Below are 22,514 nucleotides of genomic sequence, written 5' to 3' on the forward strand. Positions count from 1 at the left end.
CAAGGAAATGTGGTTGCTAGATGATGGATCATTTTCTCAGACATATACGTCTTCATTGTACACTGTTACGCCTTTTAGCATTCAATCTGCAAGCCTTTGTGAATTAACTAAGTGCTTCCATAATCCTCTATTTGTAACCAGCTCTGTAGCTTGTTTTAGTTGCACACCTCTTAATACTTGGTCTCCCTCTACGTCTCTTAATTGGTTAAGAAATTGTTTTCAATGTCATTTAGGAATATGTTTGCTGTTATACCTGATAATGGTGAGATCATGGTTAACCCTTGCTTTTGGCAGTAGATTTTTATCTGTGAATGCAAAACCGCTTTGGTTTAAGGTTGTTCTTATAAGGTTATTTTGTGTTTTTGTTTGCATTACATGCCTATTTTTAGGCTATTTAGCCACATTATAAAATCAGGACTTAAATACAGTATAGATAAGAATGTGTACTTCACGCAGGTATATTTAGTACATTAGTTTCGTAACTGCACATTTATTAACACCTACATGGCTTGCGTATGTGCGCCGTTTTGCTTTTGAGCCCCAAATCTGAACCTCCCCAACTTCTCATTGCCTGCTGTTCCAGGCTTGCAAAGTACAAATACCCTCTAAATACCATTTCACTCAGCTGTTGATGCATTACTTGTTTTTTGTGGATCCAGCCTTCTGTAGCATACACATGCAAGTAATTTCCTAAATTAATTGATTGTAATATTTACAAATAAAATTCTCAATAATATTTACAAATAAAACTCTCAAAACATCTAGTCATGACCTGCACAAATAAGCACTTCTTACAGATTCTGTTGCCCCAGTGGAAGACACATCATTCTACAAAGTGCACGAATGTTACTGAGTAACACTCTCCAAACTGCCTTCTGACCGTTTTCTACTGTAGGCATTTTGAAGCCTCTTCACCAATTTTTAATGCGTATTAATGTTGCTGGCTTTACATCCCACTAACTATAAAATTGAATAATTCATGTATGTGCTTTTCTGCTACAGTACAGTATTTTCTTATTATCTCAAGATTTATAAGTCATGACCATGACTTAGTGTATGCTGTTTAAACATAGTTACACTCCTAGTGTAGTGTTTCGTGCACTTTTTCTTAACTCATGATTATCATGGGGCAAGAGGCCTAATTTGTTCAAACGATGGTGCCATTGTCTGGCTCCTTGGCTGAATGCTCAGCGCCGTGGCCTTCAATTCACAGGGCCCCACTGATTTGAACCCCGTCTGGTTATTTTCTCTAGTACTGGGTTTTGTGTTTGTGTTCATCTTAACCCTTTGCGGTACAATTAATTTCCTGCCTGCATCTTGGACAGGTCTATTTTAACACTAAGCAAGTATGGGAAGGAAATATTCACATTAGTAAAATGCTGAATTTTTACATTATAAATACAAATTGCACATTTCCTTATTATCCATCATGTTAACAAAGTTTTCAGCAATATTTTGTGTGTAAGTGTGGTACTTCAGGAGGAATTTATTTGGGTGCAGTCCTGGGTTACCTGAACAGGTCTAACAATAACACGTCTCATTTCTACCTCCATTCACTTTACTATCCAAACACGTGCAGTTCTTATGTGGGTCCCCCCCCCCCCCCTACAAGTATCTATGATATGTAGCTTCCCATTCAGACAAAATTCTTCATCTCAGCTGCTCCGTTAGCCACACTTACGGATAATGCAGGTTCCACTGTAAGTAAATAAATTTTAATAGAAATGGTATAGCCTAACAGATTTGTTCGTTAATACTATCATCAGATTAACAAACCTATGCTATTTGTACATCCCAACTGATTAATTGCTGAAGGCTATGGATGATTATCCTCTGCACGGGTGTGCGCTCGCGTACATACGCATACACATACCGAGAAATGTGATTCGTAGTTGATGGATCATTATCTCATACATACAATACATATATCTTCATTGTACACTGTTATACATTTTAGCATTCAGTCCGCACGCCTCTGTGAATTAACTAAGTGTTTCAATAATCCTCTATTTGTAACTAGCTCTGTAGCCTCTTTTAGTTTCACACCTGTTAAAACTGATCACCCTGGTCGCCCTCTACGTCTCTTAGTTGGTTAAGAAATATTTTTCAAAATTATTTACGAATATGGTCGCTATTAATCCTGGTATTGGTGAGTCCATGGTTAACCCTCCCTTTTGACAATAGATTTTGTCTGTGAATACAAAACCATTTCGGTTTAAGGTTGTTCTTATAAAGTTATGTACAGTTTTATGTAAAAGTTTGAAAAGATACCACACTTGCACAAAAAAACCTTTAAAAACCTGTATGAATCAGCAGTCATGTGTGTTCAGAACTTTTCATGGATGTTTTCCGAACAGCGGTGTACTCATTAGTAGGTTTTATTAAAAGTAATTCCTATAGTCTCTGGACAGGAATGTTCAATTTCATTCTTAAAATTTGTAACAGCATCACTCTTGAGAGTTCTGTGGCAAACTTTTTCCATTTTCGTACTTCAAACGGCATCAACTATTCTAGGCTTACTGTGCACGTATTATGAAAACATATTTCAAGCCCCCTTTAGAGTGATGATAACCTTTTCACTATATATTTACATGGGGACAGCATTTTTGAAATTTAATCAGACACAAGAGTATACGGAGGGTTGCCCCAGTTAATACAGGACGCGACCTTGAGTGCATGTGCCGCTCCTTGAAGCAGCTGTTTGTCTTTTTTTAGTTCTGTATGGTTAGTGTGATTTAAAGAAGTGCCGCGAACAGTCATATCATCCCGTTGTTGGCTCATGACCTGCCGAATTGCAGATATATGGTAAGGCTACATTGTTGGCCTTTGCGATGCTAATTTCTTATTATTTAGGATTGCGCAACAGTGTAAAATGAAAGGTCTCAACACTAGTACATCCTCTGTAGGCAATGTGATAAAATGACATCAGAACGGTTTCCCGCCAGAAACAACAACTTCGAAAAAACTGCCGTGGAAGAGAGTTCGACCCTCCAGCACGCAGGACATCAGTCAGAAAGTAAAGGCTGCTGTCCTGAAGGAAAATCCACCAACTTAAAGACACCTTGCCAGCCACACAAGCACATTCTAAAGGTACAGTGTACTGTATAATTAAAGAAGATCTGAACCTGGGAAAGTGGCATAAGGCACGTGGACATGCTTTGAAAGCAAGGCACGGTAAAGAACGGTTTACTAATGCCAGAAAATTATACTAAAACTATCTAGCAGGGAATAAATGGCAGTTGGTTGTGACCTTGGATGAAGCTTTGGTTTATTTGGATGACACCAACAAGCCCCGACAATCTACTGTCGCCCTAAAAGCCAGAAGGGGAACTCAAACTTCATCAAGCAAAACAAAGAAATGTTTGCTAGGGGGTTCATGGTAGTGGCAGGTTATTGTGCCCAGGGTAAACTCAGAACCCGTAGAACGATGAAAAATGTAAAGATCAATGCTACCTACTTCCAGGAGAATGTCATGGACCTCTATTTTGACAAAGATATCCTTCGGCTGTATGGTGAGGATGCTTCAAATGTCTGGATCGAGATGGATAAAGCATCCAGTCATACTGCCAGATAGTGATGGGTCGAACTAGCTCTTTTGAGGGAGCTAGCTCATTCACTCCCACTCCTAGCTGAGTCATTCAAAAGAGTTGACTCTTGGGAGCGGTAAGGTAGGAGCGAGCCAGGAAGTCAAAGGCCGCTCTCCGCTCCAGGTTCGTTCGTTCATTCATTCATCCAGTTTAGGGCAAACGGCTGTTTATGACTTCCGGTCGCTCTGAATGACTTCTGGGAACGAACGATATAGCGCAAATAGTTTATATTTTCCACAACAGATGGCAGCACAATGTCCAATTCAGAAAGCTACTCTTGAAATAAAACAAATGAACAACTAATATATGCACTCCTGGCAACATTGGCAAATAATCTAACGATAAAGCTTTATATACAGTAACGAAGAAATGTTTAACAAATATGCAGTATTAATGGATAACATCTAATATTACTTTGCCTATGTTCCTTTCTCCTTAAAATGATGCTTTTCAAGACTGAATGCACCGTGACGAGACGTATGTTCATGATATTGGCAATACTTACACGTTAATAAATAATTGTTTAAGAGTGTAATGGAATGTAAGTTACTATAGTATATATACTAAGCCACGAGTTATTTATTCCTAAAAGCCCAAAATAGTGTGATTTTACATTATCTAGATTAATCATGACTCCCGTTTTTATTTGAAGGAGCGAGATAGTTCACCTTTCCCCACAACAGATGGTAACACAATGTCCAGTTTGGCATGCTACTCTTGGAATAAAACAAATGTACACTGCTGGCAACATTCGCAATTAATCCAATGATAAAGTTTTATACACAGTAACGAAGAAACGTGTCGCAAATATACAGTGTTGATTGATGACCTCTAATATTACTTTGCCTAAGTTCCATTCTTCTTAAAATGATGTCTTTCAAATTTGAATGCACCGTACGGGACGTATGTTCGAGATATTGGCAATACTTCCGTTCGACCCCAGCAATCTAGATAAGCATAAGAAGAATCTCTATTCCTGTGCACGTAGTTTACATTTCACTCAAAAGATGTCATCAGAATATCCTCTTTCGACTGGAGCTACAGAAAGTTTCTCACTTGACACTCCGTGTTGGAACAACAGATTCTTTCATTCATTAATGCAGCGTAGGAAACATAACTGATTAAACGTGATCTTAAACGAAAATAATGGAAACCACTATCAGCTCAGATGTACATATAACCAAGTATACTACAGTACGCATAGCATTTTGCCTTTTTTTCGTGTACATTGTGGTCACACTCTCTTCTATTTTTTTTTTTCAAGAACGATTAAACCATATAAGACGTATATGTTCGATATATTGGCATTCCTTACACTACCTACTTCTTCTTCTTCTTCTTCGGCCACTTTTCCCACACTTGTTGGTTCGTGGGTGCGAACTGTTCCGCAAATGTGGATTTGGCCCTGATTTATAATAAATAATAATGTTATTGGCTTTTCGTCCCACCAACTACATTTACGGTTTTCGGAGACGCCGAGGTGCTAGAATTTAGCCCCGCAGGGGTTATTTTACGTGACAGTAAATCTACCGACACGAGGCTGACGTATTTGAGCACCTTCAAATACCGCCGGACTGAGCCAGGATCGAACCTGCCAAGTTGGTGTCAGTAGGCCAGCGCCTCAACCGTTTGAGTCACTCAGCCCGGTTGGCCCTGTTTTACAGCCGGATGTCCTTCCTGACGCTAACCCTATGCGAAGGGATGTAATCAATATTGCGTGTTTCTATGGTGGTTGGTACTGTGGTGTCTTGTTTGAATATGAAGAGGAAAGTGTTTGGACAAACACAAACACCCAGTTCCCGAGCCAAAAGAATTAAATTCCCGACTTGGTCGAGAATCGAATCGGGGACCCTCTGCAGCGAAGGCCTCAATACTGACCATCCAGCTAAGGAGTCGGACTTCTTACACGTTAATAAATAATTATTTGAAAATGTGCTGCGGTATACACTTTGGTATGAGTTATTTAGCCTATATTTTAAAGCCAAAACTACTGTTATTTTCTATTTGCCTTAATTCGATTTAAAACTACGGTATATTATTTTATCCACTGTACCGTAAAACCGAAAGATTTTGGCAATATGTTAATTCATAACTACGACCGCATTTAAGAAACAGGTGAGGATTTGTCAGAGTATTTCTTAATTATTTCAGACAGAATAAAACTACGCCGTTTCTACTTGCCAAGTGGTATATTCAGTACTCTGGATAGTGACTGTTTGTTCGTGCTTAGTTGAGGTTAGTTAACCCGAACTTTGTGTCGTTTATTTGCTCCTAACCTACTGGATCTATACTAGGCCCTACATCCTTCATAGATTATGAGTGTATACAGGAAGTGAACAGGTAAGTATTGCTCAATAATATGTTGTTTATTTCATTACATTGTTTCGTTCGGTTGCAAGTTGCCAGAACTATGGCACAAAAACGTACCTAGCAGACAGACCACAACCACTGCACTCAGAGCAGTGACTGCATGCAGGAACCGGGAAGAGGCTAGACTGGGCAGCCTATAAAAAGGAAAGCAGCTTCCGTATGTCACGTGATTATCTGAGGCATGGTATTGGCTAGAAATGAATGAGAGTCGATGTGACGAGCTAGCTCTTTCTTGGAGTCGCAGTTGATAAAAGAGTCAGCTCGTGCTAGCTCTCAGGGAGCAAGGAGGGAGCTAGCTCATACAAGAGTTGACTCGTAATTGAACGACTAGCTCTCAAGGAGCAAGGAGGGAGCTAGCTCTTACAAGAGTTGACTCTCATTGAGAGAGCTAGCTCTGAGCTGGCTCTCTCCAATGAGTCGTTCAAAAGAGTCAGTTCGTTCATGAACGACCCATCACTACTGCCAGATCATTAGTCACATGCTACGAGAGAAAAGAACCAGGGACGGCTGTCCGTGTCGTACTATTTAGTGACATCCCTGTCAAATCCCCGGATTTTAGAGGTGAAGCTTCCACGGTGTAAAGAATTATTTAGTTTAATTTCCGGGTTGAACCGTGTTGTAGTTGTCTGTACATCACGTACAGTTTGCCGACGTTTTGAATACATTGCAGTTTTCTTTGTCAAGGCGACTGAAATACCCCTACTTGATCCGAGGTAATCAGTCTCTCAGGCAGCAATTTACACTACTAGAGTGGCCCTGATCTTGGCCTTTTACATCCTAGCCTTTCTGGCTGCCTGGGAGACTGATTACATCGGATCGAGTAGGGGTATTTCAATGCAAGTATGAAGTTTGGATAGATTATAGTAGGGGTATTTCAGTCGCCTTGACAAAGAATACTGCAATGTATTTGAAACGTCGGCAAACTGTACGTGATGTACAGACAACTACAACACGGTTCAACCTGGAAATTAAACTAAATAAATCCCCGGATTCCTCGCCGATGGATTTCTGTGCCTTTGGTCTTCCGAAAAGAGGGCTTTCTTCTAGACGTCCCGCCACTATTCAGGGTCTTTGAAAAGGGTGCAAGCAGGTATGGGACAATATTCGTCTTCCTGTACTCCATCGAAGTCTTCTACAATGGAAATTGAGATGTAGGGCAATAGTCCGTGCCTGTGGCTATCACTTTGAGCACAATTGGGTCTGGAGAAAAGGAATCGCCTAGGACAAAAGGTGCGTCAAAATCGTCCAAACTTAATTGGGGCAAACCTCCATATAACGTAACTTCTGAAATTAGTTATGCACATCACTGTCTTGAGAAGAAGTGACATGTTCTTATTTTATTTCAGTACCTAGTATTAAAGTAAGCAATCGTTTATTTCATCCTCTATTTCTAAGGAGTGAACAATTGCTGCCAGTGCACTTATTTGTATGTTTATTGCAAAAACATGTTCTCTCAATGTTTGTTTATACCAGTTGTGTTGTGATGTATGTATTAATTGTCGTTGACAGCACATTTGAATGCCACGAAGAGCTTGCTCGTTCATGTAGCGAGGAATTGATACGGAGGATGATCGATCGCAATCAATATAAATACTGGAGTCGATTGAATATTGATAACGGAAATACTAATGCCCCCAAATTTGTTCGTAATAATGGATGAATCAGTGAAAGAGTTCTCATTGTAACTGAAATATATTGCACAAATTAATATAGGAATTTTCAAAGGGCATAACAGTATTATTATTCCAGAGGAGTTCTCTTCTACTGTACTACAGTGGCCACGTTTGGATGTGTATTTGAGCCTGACATCTCACTTTAGCACGAAGCACCTGCGCTATAAATTACTCTTCTGCTTGAATCATCCTTAGCAAGCTTATGATGTCTTTTCCATTGGTCCTTAATATCCTATAACTAATGGAAATAAATACAAAGGGCACTAGAAAAGTTTTGCCATGTGAGTGAACGCTTTAGACTTTTTCAAAATAATTTCCACCACACTCATACACTTCTCCATACGTCGAAACCTGTCACTGATCCAACTCTGCCAGTTTTCTCTGGTTACATTTTCACACTCTAGTTCCCATGCTGCTAGAAGTTCCTCGTCGGATGCAAAACGCCACCCTTTCATCTTCATCTTCACTTCTGGGAAGAGTGTGAAGTTACGTGGGGCAAGATCAGGACTGTATGGAGGGTGATCAAGCACAGTCAACACTGATCTGGCAAAAATCCATTGTTACATTAGCATGATGTGCTGGAGCATTGTCGTGATGCAAGAGCCAAGTGTTGAGCCATGACGTTGGATGGAGCTGCTTGAGAGCCTGGATGCCCTGGGGCAGAGAAGTCTCACTGTACCACATCGCAGTAACTGCCTTTTGTGTTTCTAGCACAACCCGAGTCAGGATGCCCCGTTTAGTGAAGAACACTGCAATCATCCTTTTCTTCAGTGACCTTGACTTTCACACAGTCACAGGAGTACCTCATCTTCAAACAGCCACACCTTGTTCCGGGATTTTGTTGGGACATCGTAATAATAAAGCCAAGTTTCGTCACCTGTAACGATGCTATAGACATTACGCGAAGTCCCATTTTCAAATTGTTTTAGCATTTTTCGGCACCATTTCACTCGATGTGGCCTTTGTTCCTCTAAAAGTGAATGGGGTACCCAAAGGGAACAAACCCTTCTAACATGGAGATGGTCGTGTAGAATTGAATGAATAGCTTGTGCAGGGATGTGGAGGGTCTCTTCTACCTGCCGATATGTCAACCGCCTCTCATGCTGCAACATTTCCCTCACAGTTTCAATGTTTTCCTCAGTCACTGATTCAGACGGTTGCCCAGAACGAGGATCGTCTTCAATCCCAAAATTTCCCCTCTGGAACTCTTTGTACCAGCGGAAAATTGTTGTTCAATGTGGACAGTCTTTCCCCAGCACAGGAGTCATTTCCTCCAGGCACTGGTCAACAGTTAATCCACGAGCAAAACTGTAGCGGATAATTGCGCGATATTCACTTTTAGACCACACTTACATCTTAACTTGCTTTCAATCCCACTGCTTGGTAACAACTGGTGTGAAGGTCGCGCCTTGCTGTCTTGTAGACCGTTTTCACCCTTTTCATCCCTTACCATAACAGGGGTGTCCAGCCAACCGTTTTTGCGTATTGCAAAACTTTCCTAGTGTCCTTTGTACTTGAGAATTTTAACATTTCCTTATGCTAAATGCGGTTCTACCCTAATGTGAATTGCGTTAAATTGAATATAAATTACATTGCTCTTATGGAATAATTTTTTGGACCTGGAATTTCTTGTGTTGAATGCAGCTTTACGCTAAATCGAGGTCATGCAAAATTGGGGTTGTAATGTATATAGTCGATAACTGTTCACTAAAACTTCAGTTTTTTGTTGTTTGTTTTTTTTCCCCTATATTAGGGGGTGTGTATTCCATAGTGCTGTTGTGAAATATATTGAAAAATCGTGGTCACCTTCTTCATTCATCACCCCCACATCACTCATTTCACCACTTTTTCTCCTCAATTTCCTCCCCCTCACTAAATAAAAAAGTCATTCTCAGATTTGGTAATGCTAATTTCACTTTCAGAATCAGTCAACAAATCAATGTCATTATCACTGCTGTTGGATAGCTGTGTGTAAATATCATCAGGTTTCATGCCGCGACTGGTGGACCCTATATTGGTAACAAATATAAACACATAATGAACTATTTCCAAAGATAAAGCAACTCAGTTAAAAGAAATTAACAGCAGAAGGCAGCATGGAACAAAGAAATGTATTGCATAAATACTGCATAAAGTCCAGCGGACTAGGTCCTACATAGGACTGGAATGGAAAATTAATGATGTCAGACCAAGTCCGACGTACCCCAAAAGGTTAATATACATTTACAAACAACACACCACATTACTAACCACCACAGAAACACACAATGATTACATCCCTCCACATAAGGTTGGGATACAGAAAGGCATCCAGCCATAAAACTGCACTTAGCCTACATAGAGTGTCAGTCACAAACAGTTGGGAGAAGGCCAGGAAGAAGTAGTAGAAGAAACGTTTGGTACTATTGGTGTGTTCCCTGTGCTTGAGGGAGAACAACAGAAACTATCTAATTTCCTATGTCCTTTGTTCTTAAGAACATTTATGGTAGATGTTTTCTGTTTGACATATGCTGCATTTTTTGTTTCTGATATCGTTCTTTAATGTATTCTAAACACTTCCTTCAGTCAGCAAGATAATAGCTTCTTTTTGTTTTATTGATGCTGTGTCACACCTCACTCATATTTTCATCTCTGTTGGTGATAATTCTCAGCCATTGCAATTTATATCACTGCGTTATGAAGTGGTAGAAGTAGGTGTTACAAGACAGTGATCTAGTCTATACTTTATCTTTACGACATTATTTTTTCGGTCCCCACAAAAACATCCTAACCAGTTTTGGCTGTATTTAGCATATCTGTGTCTTGTCCTTCCCTTACCGTATTCTCCACATACACTTCGCTCAAAAAGTGTCACATCTATCTCCTCTCCTGGCCAAGATTTGCCCAATTGTTCTCATCATTCAAACATGGTTCAGTATCTCTTACTTGTGATATGATCTACCCATCTCATAACATTGTCTTTTCTCTCCTTTCTTCTATACCAATTAATTTGTGGTATGGGTTGCTGTAGTCATGTCCAGGTTTGTGAATCATGGGCAAACAGCTGAGTGGCCTAGTTAGTGGTTTGAGAGTTGGGATACCAGTTGCTATTTAATAGGAGTGGGCATCGTACTGAGGCAGCTAGGGCTATACAGTCCACCGTGGTCCCTAACGCATTAGAAGAGAGAGACTCTCACTGGGACTATGTGTAAGTAGGGTGGCATCCTTCTTCACAGAATTTACCAAGGTCAGAATATTTTAAGCAAGCCTCGGGCCTATGGGAGAAATATATTTCCATTTGACAGGTGAGGGACAACTTGGCGAAAGAAATGGAATTTGATGGTGAGCTATCAATATTAATGGGGCTTGTGGAAGTAAGAATGTAGAACTGGCTGAGTCAGCAGAGAGGATGTGTTTGAATGTGTTGAAAGTTTGTGTTATTCAGGTAAGGAGAGATAACAAGGGATAGGAGATTATAAAGTCTTCTTAAAAGGTGTTAAAAGGGGAAGGGAAGAGTGTGAGGGTAGGACTATTCATCGGGAATATTATTTCACACAACATAATTTCTGTCGGGCATATAAATGTGGGTAGTTTTAGCAATTGGACGAATTAGGACAAGAGTTTTCTCAGTCTATTCACCATCTGAGGGTGCAGATGAGGATGAAGTTGACAAGTTTGTGAAGCATTGAGTGGCATCTTAGTCAGGGACAACAGCAAGGATAGTATAGTGCTAATGGGTGATTTCAATGTGAGAGAAGTAGAACTGAAGGATGTGAGAACGTGATGGCCAAATGTGGGGAAGATTCGGAAGCTAATATGAATGGGAAGCATATATTGGACTTCTGTGCTGCTAGTATGGGATTAGGAGTTACAAATACATTATTCAATCATTAAGGCTATTTACTGCTACACATGGGAGGATAGGGGCACCATATCCATAGTAGACTATGTCATAACAGACTTCAAATTTATGAAATGTGTTAGGAATGTGCAGGTATTTCAGAGATTTTTCAATGATAGCGACCACTATTTGATCTGTAGTGAACTAAATATCTCTGGGCCTAGGATAGAGAAAGTGTAATCCATGTGCAGACAAATACGGGTAGAAAATCTCCAGGGTGAGGAAGTTAGAAGTAGTTTTACATCAATGTGATTAGTGAAAAGTTCCAAGCAATAGACAGTAGGTTCAGGATATAGGAAGGATTGGGTGGCACACAGGAATGCTGCAGTAGAAATAGCAAGGGAATGCCAAGGAAGAACTGTGTGTAAAGATGGGAAAAAGCAAACATCTTGGTGGAATGATGAAGCGAGGGGTTTTTAAACGTAAAAGTAAAGTGTATCAGAAATGGCTCCAAAGGAGGACTGATACATAGATGAAAGGAATGGAGCAAAACAAATAATTGTTGAATCTAAGACAAATTTGTTGGAAGATTTCGGTTATAACCTGGAAAGGGTATGTCAGCTGGCAGGGAAACCTTACTGGACAGTAATAAAGAACCTTACATCAGGGAGGGGGGAAGGAAATGCATAGTTTTTTTTAAATATATATAGATAAATCAGGTGAACTCATAGTAGATTCCAGGAAATATTTTGAAAATCTTCTAAATATAAAAGGAAATCTTTCTGTTGATGTCATGAACAGCAGAGTTCATGGAGAGGAGGATAGCGATGTTAGTGAAATTATGCTTAATTAAGTGGAAAGGACTTATTTTATATCTTCAAAATTATATTGAAAGTAAAAAATATTATTTGACTGGACGTGATATTAATTTATACTCAACCGAGCTCGATAGCTGCAGTCGCTTAAGTGCGGCCTGTATCCAGTAATTGGGAGATAGTGGCTTCGAACCCCACTGTCGGCAGCCCTGAAGATGGTTTTCCGTGGTTTCCCATTTTCACACCAGGCAAATCCCGGGGCTGTACATTAATTGAGGCCACGGCCGCTTATTTCCAATTCCAAGGCCTTTCCTATCCCGTCGTCGCTGTAAGACATATCTGTGTCGGCGCGCGTAAAGCAAATAGCAAAGAAAATTATACTCATACAAAATATATTTGTAAATTCATCTAACAATACTTGAAACTGTAATGTAGTTTTAGGCAATTTTCAATTATAAAATTAAATAAATGTGTCTTAGCTTTAAGTATCCTTAGAAAATAGGATATTTAGTTTACTCTATATAAGAGACTTTGTATGGGTATGCTGTAATTGGGGCTGGTCCCTGTTGTTTACCTCTTTAAACAAATGAACTTTGTATGGTGATAATGGTACTTATTAAATATGATTCCCTTTTTAAATTTCAGTGAAGATTCTGATGAAGAGGTTGTAGATGATCTTGCAGGTGAGAAGCAGAAAGTATTTGACTTTCTGTCCACAGCCACTGCTGTGGAACTTACTTCTGTGTCAACATTTTCTCAGAAGAAGGCCGATGTAATAATTGAACAGCGTCCATTTTCAGGCTGGAAACATTTGGTGAGTGTTACATGTTTGTACTCATGCTAGGTTTTCTTTAACTAACCTAAGTCAAATATCCACAAGAAGTCCTTTTATGGTAGGTTATAGTAATTACTGGTACCATATTTACTCATGTGTTGGTCAAAGATTTGTGATGAAATTTTGATCAAAACATATGTGGTAAGGACTTCGAAGTTGATAAGAATATCCTTCCTTTGCTCACTGCTATAAATGAGGGTGCAAACTATATTCAAAAGCAGATTAAATTACACCTGTAACACATTTTTTAATTCAAGAAATATTATGCATCATAACTGTCAGTCTCAGCTGAATGATAAGGGCTGTGGCCTTCGGATCAAAGGTCGCAGGTTCGATTCCCAGTTGGGTCGGGATTTTAGCTACATCTGATTCATTCTTTTGGCTCAGGGACACACCACTTCATATATACATATCACACTACCACCTACCACAGACTAGTAAATCAAGAAAAACTTATATTTGTCGTTGAATTTATCCCCACCGGGCAAGTTGGCCATGCAGTTAAGGCCACGGCCGCTTCCTTCCCCTTCCTAGGCCTTTCCTGTCCCATCACCGCCATAAGACCTATCTGTGTCGGTGCGACGCAATGCAAATAGCATTTATACCTGTTTTCAACAAGATAGGACTGCCGGTAATTTAGTGAAAACCAAGTGAGTGGCTGCATGGTTTGGGTCACATAGTTTGTCAGCTTGCATTTCAGGTGATATTGGTTTCGAACCCCACTGTTGACAGCCCTGAAGATGGTTTGCCATGACTTCCCATTTTTATACCAGACAAACCTTAATAAGGCCACGATCTCTTCCTTCCTGCTTCTAGCCATTTCCTATCCCATCCTCAATGCAGTACCTATCTGTGTCAGTGCACCATAAAGCTAATTGAAAAGAGAAAAAATATATATTCTGTGGAAGGCTAATAGAGTGCAATTTTATCTTGCTTACCTCTGATGTAATCCGTTGTACCTCAAGGCAGCTATGGGGTTGTCTGCTTTGTGAAACATTGTGATTTGGAGGATATTGTCTTGTATGTTGATTATTATGTTGCTTTTTCTTGACGGATAAGGTGGTATTACATCTGTCTGTTGGCACGTACCAGAGCAAAACGCAACTTTTATCAAAGTCTGTCACGTTTTTGACTGACCATATTTAAGCTGCTGAGATATAGGTGGTGCTGAGTCATGATATTCAGAGCACAACTAGTGCATCTGATTGTTATTATATGGTTGTGCTGCAATAGCACTTTTTGGCTCAGTGAGAAAAGCAGTAGCCAACTATCCCACTCCTCACCACACCTTGGCACTGCCATTATTTTCTGCAGTTTACCTATAACTTCACAACCTTTGGTGGTGCTATTTGAATATCCCGTCAGTCTTTAGCCTGAAGACTTAACAGACATCTTAAGCTGCGTATACACTTGAGCATTCGTCCCGAATGAGCATACGTTTATCTCAAATATTATAATAATATTTGAGATATACGTCAACTTCAATACGGAACCAAAATCAGAATCGTTACTTGTGAGAATACTTTGCCGATGCGGGGGTGCACAAGCACGACCCGCATGCCAATCTGTTGACCAAGTTTCCACTGTGTTTGGACCTCGTGCAGACCGAGAACACCATCTGTGTTTAGGTGTAGTGTAGTGTTTTGCCTGACCTGAGGCAACAATGGTAAATTGAAAATTGATTGTCGCCAGAACAAAGAAACGCTGCAGTACTTACCCGATCCAGTCATGTTGCTTCGTTTCATTCTTGCCTTTTACCTCCGGTAGGAACCCTTGAGGCTTTCAATTTTCTTGCGGCACTCATCTTTTGGAAATTGCATGAGGGCAGCAATTTCACTTCAAGCATCGTCCTTTTTTTAAGGTATTGTAATAGAACTCATCCTTGGGGTATAAGAGAATTATTCTGGGACAATTCCATTTCAACTGGAAATTATCTTTCACACTCTTCCTTCACTTCACTTGCACGAGCGAAATCGCATATGCATAGTGGAAGCAGTCGGCTCATACTGTTCGGGCTACCCCACTCGTCATCAGCCGTCCACACTGAGCACAAACAGAGCGTGTGCTCACTTTGAGGTACCGACAACATTTGGATTGGGCTGAGGCATGCGGATCCATTCGGTTAGCCCTGTACTCATCTGAGAAAAACTGGGCAAACGCATGCTCATTCGGGGCGAACGCTCAAGTGTGTACACGGCTTTAGGATTCAGTGAGAGTAAAATTCATAACTCAGTTGCTTCAGGAAAATGACAACATTCCTCAGACTATCTACATAAATTGTACTGTGGTCCTATCCTTGCATAAATAAACTGAAACTAATTTTCATACGAAAGTTATTTACATGGTGTAAAAGTTGCTAACAGATTAAGAGATGATCCCATCTGGTGACCAGTGTGTTCCTCCTCGTAGTATATTCCCACAGGTGCAAGATCCTCCCTTGAGATTTTTGGAACTCCTCATTACCCAATCAAAAGTGTCTTCAAGATGCTGGTAAATTGCATGTTGTTATTGACATTGTTCTTCTGTTTCTGTGTAAGTCATCCAAACGTTCTTCAGCCATCAATTGTCAAGTGGTAAACAGTTTTGGCAATGGTGGAAGGCATAAGTAGCTCTGAGGAGATGTCTATACCAGCTGATATTCTCCCCTTTTCTCTATAATTAATGACGCACCATTGGTGTTGAAAGTAGGTCTTTTGAGACGTGGTATAGTAAGGATATTCCCAATATCCAATGATGCATTCACATCACATCTTCAGTGTAAAATATTGTCCATGACATGTTGTATTGCAGGTCATATGTGATAGTATGCATAACTAGAATGATAAGAAGTGACAGTAATGCAGAGCACGCCAGCCATCACTAGGAAACTGTTGGAGAGGCCTGCCAATCATTGCATGTATATTGCTGTACATCATTCTGACGAGATAGATGAGTTGTCACAGAGGTCATTCCAGGCCAGTCGATCTGGGACATGGTCAGATGCCTCTCCACGTGTTGGAAAGTTATGTGCATTGGCATTGCTGTGTGATGAGTTATAATATGACATTGTTCATTCCACATCCTATGAAAATGTATTGGTAGATGGTGAGTTGGGTGACTGTGAATGCACCATTCCTGGGTTCTCTTAAAGATGCTGTGTAACAGGAGATAAGCTGAATGGTAGTTAGCTAATTGAGCTGGGTCACCCTTGTTCTTGAAGATCAGGACTTAACGCCATTGACCTTTCAGTTGATGCATGATACACAACTACTGTCTGTTATCCAGTTTCTAGAAATCTGCAGGCAGATCGAGCTCAGGGATCTTTGTGTCCATGTTGTCCTGAATTTTGTGATGTCAGTATTACTGTATTGATGGGCAGATTGGTCTGTGAGTTAGAAAGATTGCTCAGGATTGATGGGTGCAGGAAATCTATGTTTTGGATCTCATTGAAATGATCTTGTCAGTGTTGTAAGATTTCCCTCTTGTCTTCTCCGATAATATAGTTATAGACTCAAGATACAGAAGAAGTCCGTTATAGCGAGAATTCGTAACGGCGAAAATTTTACTCGCAATAGCAAATTGTTGTTTTATCCGATTTTTCTTAAAAGTTGGGGGGAAACTCCACACACATTAAAATCTGTATGAAACGACAATCATTCTGTTCATAACTGAAGTTTTTGCAGATTTCCATACTGCGGCTTACTCATTAGTTATTTTTCTAATTCCGAGACAACTTGAAAACGTACGAAAGTCGATCAAATATAAACAGGATTTTTGTTCCTGAACATCAACAGTTGGTAGGACTTTTCTGCCGTTTTGTCAGGAACGCTCATGATGTTGGAGCAACAGGTGCATCCCTTCACTGTGCAATGCATAATATTATAAAATTCATACTTACGATGTCAGAGCTACAGGTGCACCCCTTCACTGCGCAGTGCATAATTATAAAATTTCCTGCTCGTGAAGGAGTTACAGTGGCGGAAATTTGCCAGAGATTGACTGCACAGTCAAACATTGTCAAGGGCACGTGTGTTTGCCTGGCATAAAAAATTCAAGAAAGGGTGAGAACATGTGAAAAATCAGCAACACAATCATCATCCTTGGACCAGCATTACAGACGAAAACATTTGTGCAGTTAAAGACATTATTGATAACGATCGACGGGCAAGAATATCAGAAATTGCAGAAGAAATGGAATCAGTTATGGGAGCTGTCAAGCAATCATCACAAACGACCTACAGTTCCATAAAGCGTGTTCCAGATGGGTTCCTCACCTTTTGAGCAAAAATCTGAAGTTGAGACATTTGGAGGTCTGTCAGAGGCTTACAGCAAGGTTTGCAGAAGAAGGTGATGGCATTTTCGAGTCGGATTGTCACCTGGAACAAAACATGGGTCCACCACTACACTACCAAATCCAAGCAAGCTAGTAAAGAGTGGTGGAGGAAAGGGGGGGCAGCACCAGTGAAACCCAAGACTCGACTGTCAGCTGGCAAGGTTCTTGCAACCATTTTTTTTTTTTTTTTTTTGATCGGTGGGGCATTTTGCTGATTGATATTTTGCATGAGCAACGCCCAATCAATACTGCTTACTACTGTGAGCTGTTGAACAAGGCGAGGGTTGCATATCGCCACAAAAGATGAGACCAACCGATTCGACAGGTCATCCTCCTCCCTGACAATGCGTGGCCCCATACTACAGTTCTGTCTCCAAGCTACAGGAAATGCACTGGACTACACTTGATCATCCTCCTTACAGCCCAGACCTATCGCCCTGCAATTTCCATTTGTTCATACCGCTTAAAGAAGCTCTAGGAGGGCAACGATTTGAAGATGACGAGAGTGTGAAGACTTTGTGCGCAACTGGCTGGTGACATGACCCTGTTGTTTTTACAATGAGGGCATCAAGAAGCTACCCATATGCTAGGACAAATGCATTTCCAAAGCAGGAAACTATGTGGAAAAATAAATTGTAATTGCCTTGTGTTTTTCAATAAATGATTTTAAATAAAAAGTAAAATCCTGTTTATATTTGATCCCCCCCACATGTTCAATTTCATTCTGAAAAATTGTAGTAGTTTCACTCCTGTGGCTTCTGTGGCAAATCTTTCAGTTTTCTTATTCAAACAGCGCCATCTAATCTAACCTAACTTAACCTTATATATATGATGAAAACATATTTCAAACGCCGGTAGAGAATTGATAACCTTCTCACTATAAATTTACTTGGGGGTAGCCTTTTTGAAATTTAACCATACGCAAGAAAATACAGTGAAACCTCGTTTGTCCGTTCCTCATAAAAACGATTTCTCACTTTTAACCACCACCACCAGTACTCCACCCACACCTGCACTCCCAGCCCCCCCCCCACTCACTCCCCTTGGTGCAACAGCCCTGAAGTATCATAGCATAACAACCGACTGCTACTCATCCCGAAGATCTGCAGATTATTAGCTGTCATGTGGTCAGCACCGATGAATCCTCTCAGCTGTTATTCTCGGCTTTCTAGAACGGGGCCGCCATCTCACCATCAGATAGCTCCTCAGTTATAATCAGATAGGCTGAGTGGGCTGTGGAACTCAGTCCAACTCTCAGGTCCAGGTAGAAACCTATTACCTAGCTGGGAATCAAACCTGGGGCCTCCGGGTAACAGGCAGGCACGTTACCCCTACACCACGGGGCTGGCATTTCTCACTTAGTACATTGTAAATTGAATTGGTCATTTGTAAAACCACATGAGTCACAGAAAGTAAGTTTTGAGAGAAACAGAAAAAACTCTCTACAGCCAATGAATTTTAAGTTAGCTCTGTGAAATTTTGATGGGAGTTCCATACCTGACAACTGTCCCAATTTAGGCTGGAGACTCCCGATTATTCTATTACTTCTCCCCATTTTAGCTTTTTGAACTCAAACATTTGTTTTCAAATCCCGCCATTTCAGCTTTGTACGTCAGTGGCCGAAGTCCTTCGCTCATTGGCTGCTTTCAAATGAAATATCAACGTTTAATAATATGAGAAGTGTGCGTGAATGTGCGATGTTTATTGACACCTGTATATCGCGACGTGTAGGTATATCGATTGTCAATCTCTCGTTCTCGTGTGCTATGTCCGTGCAAGACTGACTCCATTCCTCAGACCTTAATGCTACTCTTGATCGTTCAGGGATGGCGAATTGAGTAGCCGGACATGTTGGAAACGTGGGTTTGTTTTGGTGTGTTATTGAATTTGGTGTGTTGTTATTGAATGTAGTCGGTGTAAATTCATGAAATTTGACGATAAATGTCAGTTTCTTTGTAGAATGTAAGTGTGTGAGTGTATTTATGTGAGTCAGTGGACACTTGGGATCTGTAATCATGCGCAGTAATGTGAGAAAGTGTTTGTTTTGATCGTATTGTGAACCAGGTTTAAGTCTTACTACAGCAGTGCCTCTCATAAATTTATTCTTTTCTATGGAATAAAAAGAGAGAAATGGATTAGGAATATATGTCGTGATTATTTTGAAGTCGATGACAAAACTGTGGTGTGCATAGGCCTATTATGTTCCTCGAAAAATATTTAGGGAGAATATAATTTATATTGTGATATTCCGTCAGTGTCTATGTGCTTCAAAGTATCGAGTGACTTAGATGCAAGTGTATTTTACAATAATCTGTGCTTGCCTGCGGAAATATTTGGCTGGATCTTGGTGTACAACAAAACTCATAAGTGTGACAGATCGAGCAATCTGTACACTGTTACACAGAAGAAATAGTTACTTGGAAGGATTAGCTGGATTTGTAACACAGGGTTTTCTACTACCAACACCTTCCAATTCATGCTGTGGTTATCTGTTATCAAGCAGACTACACCGAACTGAAGCTCGTCCATGTGGTTAAATATCGGTGTTTAGAGTAAATAAAGTTTTTGCACTCATGTCCTTTGATGTGTAAAAACCTATTAGATCTTTAGTGTCTGAACGTTTCATTTGTAACGTTACCGTCATTGTGTGAAATGCTGCTATGCCATATGTCAATATTATGTTAACATTACCAGGGCCGTTCATTAGGTTAACATAATCATTTCGGGTGTACTTGGGCTGAGTGGCTGAGACGGTTAAGGTGCTCGCCTTGGCAGTTTCGATCCTGGCTCAGACCAGTGATATTTGAAGATGCTCAAATAAGTCAGCCTCATGTCGGTAGATATACTGGCATGTAAAAGAACTCCTGCGGGACTAAAAACCATAAAAATAAAAGTAGTTAGTGGAATTGAGGAATTTTGCACCTTACTTTATTTTGAAACATTCAAAATGATGCTATAAATATCATTTTTACAGTTTTATCATGTGTTTTCATCTATCCATCAAAGTGAAATCTAAGAGAAAACATTATTTGACTAATTGAAATTTCTAAATCAGCTTGTTGTTCTCTTTTCTAGTAGAATATATGTTATTCTAGTTGATTATATGTGGTACGTACTTGCTGGTGAAGTGTTTTCATGCATAAAAAAGTATTTTCCCTATGATGTTACATTTATCATGTTAAATTTCCGCCGTTTGTATGATATGTACGTCATATTTTCGTGTTAGCCAATACCAGCAGTCCAGCTACTTCAACTGCCATTTTTTTAATGTTAAGGTCTGAGGATTGGAGTTGGTCTTGGTTCATGTTTGTTCACATCAGTCTAGTCTAGTAGAGACTAGTCGCTAGATTTGGAGTCTCTTTTATTAATTTAGGGACAGAATTTCAAAGATAGTGACTAGTGACTTTTCAAGAGCCATTTGAGACAATTCTGGCAAATTTTAATTTATTACTTGATAAAAATAGCATTGCACCTCGCATAATCACGTGAGCATGTGATGCAATATAGGCCCTATTAATCTAAACATTTGCTAGATAATGGCATCTAAGTGCATGACTGATTCACACGTGTGGAGCACGAGTTCATTCTATTTTCGGAAGACATATCAGAGACCTATCATCTCACTCAACATACTTCCTGCGAGGGAATAGAAATATGTAATTTTTAGCCTTGTAGCCTCGTATAGCAACAGTTGGGTTTTGAGACAACAAGCGTTATAATATATGCCATAGTACTCCTGTATTGCGCAAAACATGTAGAATAATGGTTTTCCGTGGTTTCCCATTTTCACACCAGGCAAATGCTGGGGCTGTACCTTAATTAAGGCCACGGCCGCTTCCTTCCAACTCCTAGGCCTTTCCCATCCCATCGTCGCCATAAGACCTATCTGTGTCGGTGCGACGTAAAGCCCCTAGCAAAAAAAAAAAAAAAAAAAAAACATGTAGAATAAACAGTTTTGACCAATTGTATCTCCTGATTTTTCCTGATTTCTGTATTAAAATCTCCTGATTTTTTGTTTTGTAAAGTTGGCAGGTAAATGAATATGTTTCATTACAGTAGCAATGTATATTGATTATCTCACTGCATGCCACCTTAAAATATGTTTTAATTTCTTGGACTCATGTTGTTTTAACAAGTACCCAGAGCAACATTATAAATCTAGTGCAATATTATGTTATTATTACAAAGTTTTCAATCCATTTATATTGGTTATTGCAGCATGAAATACTTTATTTTACATTTTTCCATCAATTTATATTGTTACTTTTCTTTCAATTCAAAACAGTTCATATCATTCTTGCAACCTACTTAAAAAAGTTATTTCACAGTATTCTAACTATTATGTCATATGTTTAATGGGAATCTATAAGTGTACACACATCTTTAGTTAACAATAACTACCTACTTTAACCTAACCCCATGGCACTACAGCCCTTGAAGGGCCTTGGCCTACCAAGCAACCGCTGCTCAGCCCGAAGGCCCTCAGATTACGAGGTGTTGTGTGGTCAGCACTACGAATCCTCTCGGCCATTATTCTTTGCTTTGTAGACCGGTCTCTCTACTTTCCCAACACAGAAATGACAAATTTATACAAAATGCATTCATTACATTACTTAATCATCTACTGTATCTGTTTCCATGGCTTGAGAGTGTATCGCCCACTGCAATATGTTGTTATAAAAATCAATGTGTTGATGTGGGATGTACTGAATGATCTTCCTTATGTCCTGTATCTTCTTTTCATAAATGGGCACTGGTGAAGAATATTTTTTTTTTTTCTGTAGGCAGTGGTGGTATCTTGAGTGAATTTCCAAGACTGAATGCATTTGTCAACACCGGGAGCAGTTGCATCGTAAACAAACATCCTGCTGTTTATAATACCAAACAAAATCTTCTGATCGTTATGTATGACTTTGCCCTGAGAAGCATCATTTCATTCAGCATTAAAACCACATGAGTCCGGGACTTACGTGGTTTTGAAAGGAACTTAATACTTTAAGCTTATATATAAACTGCTTAGTGATGTCTGGACTGAAGTTCTTTATATTGGAAATGATGTGTCTACCCCTAGAGAATGTTGTACTACTGATAACTCATTTTCG

At 39.8% G+C, this 22,514-nt stretch overlaps 1 protein-coding gene across 1 annotated transcript in view; it reads left to right on the plus strand.

Moving 5' to 3' along the window:
* The window catches only part of Etl1 (SWI/SNF-related, matrix-associated actin-dependent regulator of chromatin, subfamily a, containing DEAD/H box 1), a 308,851-nt gene that overhangs the window by 76,259 nt on the left and 210,078 nt on the right, over positions 1-22,514 (plus strand). Inside the window, exon 6 of the mRNA XM_067139725.2 lies at positions 12,911-13,079. Coding sequence (XP_066995826.2) covers positions 12,911-13,079 — 169 coding nt within the window. The remainder of the gene's footprint in view (positions 1-12,910; positions 13,080-22,514) is intronic.

Source organism: Anabrus simplex, chromosome 2 (assembly GCF_040414725.1).
Source record: "Anabrus simplex isolate iqAnaSimp1 chromosome 2, ASM4041472v1, whole genome shotgun sequence".
Lineage (NCBI taxonomy): Eukaryota > Metazoa > Arthropoda > Insecta > Orthoptera > Tettigoniidae > Anabrus > Anabrus simplex.